The sequence below is a fragment of the Ascaphus truei genome, chromosome 5 (assembly GCF_040206685.1).
Source record: "Ascaphus truei isolate aAscTru1 chromosome 5, aAscTru1.hap1, whole genome shotgun sequence".
NCBI lineage: Eukaryota > Metazoa > Chordata > Amphibia > Anura > Ascaphidae > Ascaphus > Ascaphus truei.
Window position 1 is genome coordinate 209,579,673 of NC_134487.1, and position 2,500 is coordinate 209,582,172.

Consider the following 2,500-nt stretch of genomic DNA (forward strand, 5'->3'; position numbering starts at 1 on the left):
TATCTCCCGCGCCACGTGACTGGGATATTTAAACTTGCAGGAGATACCGGCACCCCATACCAAGGCCTGTAAAATCAGAAAAAATGGGGTCCCTGGACCTGAAATTAATGTGAGTCAGCTCAGGGGACCCCTTGCTTCAATACTATGCAATTAAAATAAACATTGCGATCGTCTGTTACAGCTGTGCATGGAGAGGGACAGCTTCTGCACTCACTGCTCATCTCTTCCAGACTGGTGCAGCCCTGTAGGATTTACACAAGCAGGGAACCCCACTGTGTTAATCCTGATGGGCAATTAATCTGGCCTCAAGAAATCCGCGAGCAGGTAGTGGCCAGGCAGTTTTCAACTGCCGTTTCCTGCCCGAATACTTAACAGTATATCAATACCTTCAAGTCTCATATTTTCTCTTCATATCATCATGATGTTCTCCTTTCCCTCGTCTCGCTTCTGTATTTCTCTTTATTTTCCTTTTCATGTCGAGGTCTCGCCAGATTGCGCACTTTCCTCTAACCTTTTTCATTCCGCCTGTCACCCCTCCCACGCTTCTCTCCTCAGCTTTCCCACTCGCTGGTCTAGCATAGCCTCAGATTTCTCAAATCAAATGTAATGTCACATATCTACCTGCTGTCGCTTTGCAGTCATTACATTTAACTTGTCCACTTCAGCTTTTAATGCTTTATACTGTATTCCTAAATCCTGCTCAGTATCAGCATTTCTCAGTCTCATAATACCTTCTTCCACCTACAAAAGTAAAGAATAAAATGTTATTTTCCCCGCTAACCTACAGAGTTATTCAATACCACTTAATGACAAATTCTGCATTAAACAAGCAAGCAATCTCCCCCCGCCCCACTTTTGCCCCCTTCTTTCAACCCAAATAGGCAGCAGGAGGCTTCCCAGAGCTAAACTGTGCTATTCTCAGCTCGAGTGACCTCCCAGTTATAGAGATATTTGCCCTTTTATGCACTGCTTCCCTTTACCAAAATCTATATGGCTGATGTTCAAACTTTACACTTATGGGTCCGCAAGCCACGACATCAGGAAAAGGACTTAATGCGGCTTCCTATTGGACAACCCTGGCAGCCACGGGGGTGGAAAGAGATGTGAAGAGTTTGTGGCTGTGACTTTACACTACAAAATCTGTGGAACCCCATGAACATGGACGCAGCAAGACCAGAATCAGTCCCAGAAGTTTAATATAACGGTCTACATGTATGGAAACTTTTTTGTTGTACAACTACTAAGAGTACATTAAACATGTGGGAGTCCAATTGAAATTGAAACACTTTACGTTTATACTTACAACTTTCAGCTGTACAAGTAGTTTGTAAACATCTGCCATGTCAGCCAAAATAAGAAGTCTTGTGACTGCTGACAACAAGGCACGTGCAGCTCTAACCATTTGGCCACGTTTCACTGAAGAGCAAGGATCATCAGCAAAGTCTCCAGAGCCACTCCTCATCACTTCACCTGTAAGTCAAACAATAGCTTTATAATAGAACTGGAAATCTCAATTGTTTACAAGAGTACAAAGACCATCCTTAAAACCCTACATTAGTGTGAGCATGAAGTTTCCACTTCTTGTAAGTGGTGTCCCATCATACCATTTAACACTGGTAACGAATATATATTTCTTTTGGTGCCAGTTTTAATTGACAACACATCACTACGCTGTTCTCCGACTGCTATAAAAATTAGTTAATCCAATATTGCAAAGCAATTTTCCTCAGTCAGCCTTAAAGCTGCAGTTGTCTTTTTTTATTTTTTTACTTCAATAGTTTCATGTGGGCAATCTCTAATTACCTAAAGAACTGCATAGCTGCCAGTCAATTCGTTCTCCATGTATTGATCAGCGAAATTTGGCGACATCTTTAAATATGGGGAATGTATTTCATCTGCTTCTGTCAGTCAGTGGAAGCTCATGAATATTCATGAGCACTCCTGCACTGACATAGGCTTGAAGGGGCAGTGCCTTAGTAAATGGTTAAAATAGAATACTAGAAAATTGGTCTTTCAAAGTTTTTTTTTTTAAAAGAAAATGCTAAAAGTATTTTTTCTTACTACAGAACTGATTTATTAAAAAAAAACACACATGCAGGATATTGTCTGAACTGCAGCTTTAAATAAGAAATATTTAGCATATTCAGTTTACGGATTAGGATCGATGTTTTAGGGTGGACTGTATGATATTCCAATTAATATTGTTCAACATGGAATTGTGGGGTTTCAATACTGTGCATACTATTAGAACCAAGGAGAATTCTCGTTAGTCTGTAATATACATCTTAATGGACAAACGTATGTCCTTTCGAGTGACATACTTAACACTCCAGACATCTAGATTGTACTTCCAAATTTTTGGGAATGGGAATAGATAGAGATAGAGATATATAATATAACAATATGAATATTTCCCCTGAAACATAAAATCTAAGGACAACAAAAAAAACAAAAAAACAGTACGGTCCGGTTGTATTACTATTTTCACAGTGCAAAATGC

General features: G+C 39.8%; 1 protein-coding gene across 3 annotated transcripts in view; it reads right to left on the minus strand.

Annotated features, from left to right (window-relative positions):
* CTNNA1 (catenin alpha 1) overlaps nt 1-2,500 on the minus strand; it is a 48,195-nt gene that overhangs the window by 32,716 nt on the left and 12,979 nt on the right. For all 3 annotated transcript variants that reach the window (XM_075601631.1, XM_075601630.1, XM_075601632.1), the window contains 2 exons: nt 1,304-1,470; nt 622-741 (listed from right to left, as the gene is read on the minus strand). In XM_075601631.1, coding sequence (XP_075457746.1) covers nt 622-741; nt 1,304-1,470 — 287 coding nt within the window. The remainder of the gene's footprint in view (nt 1-621; nt 742-1,303; nt 1,471-2,500) is intronic.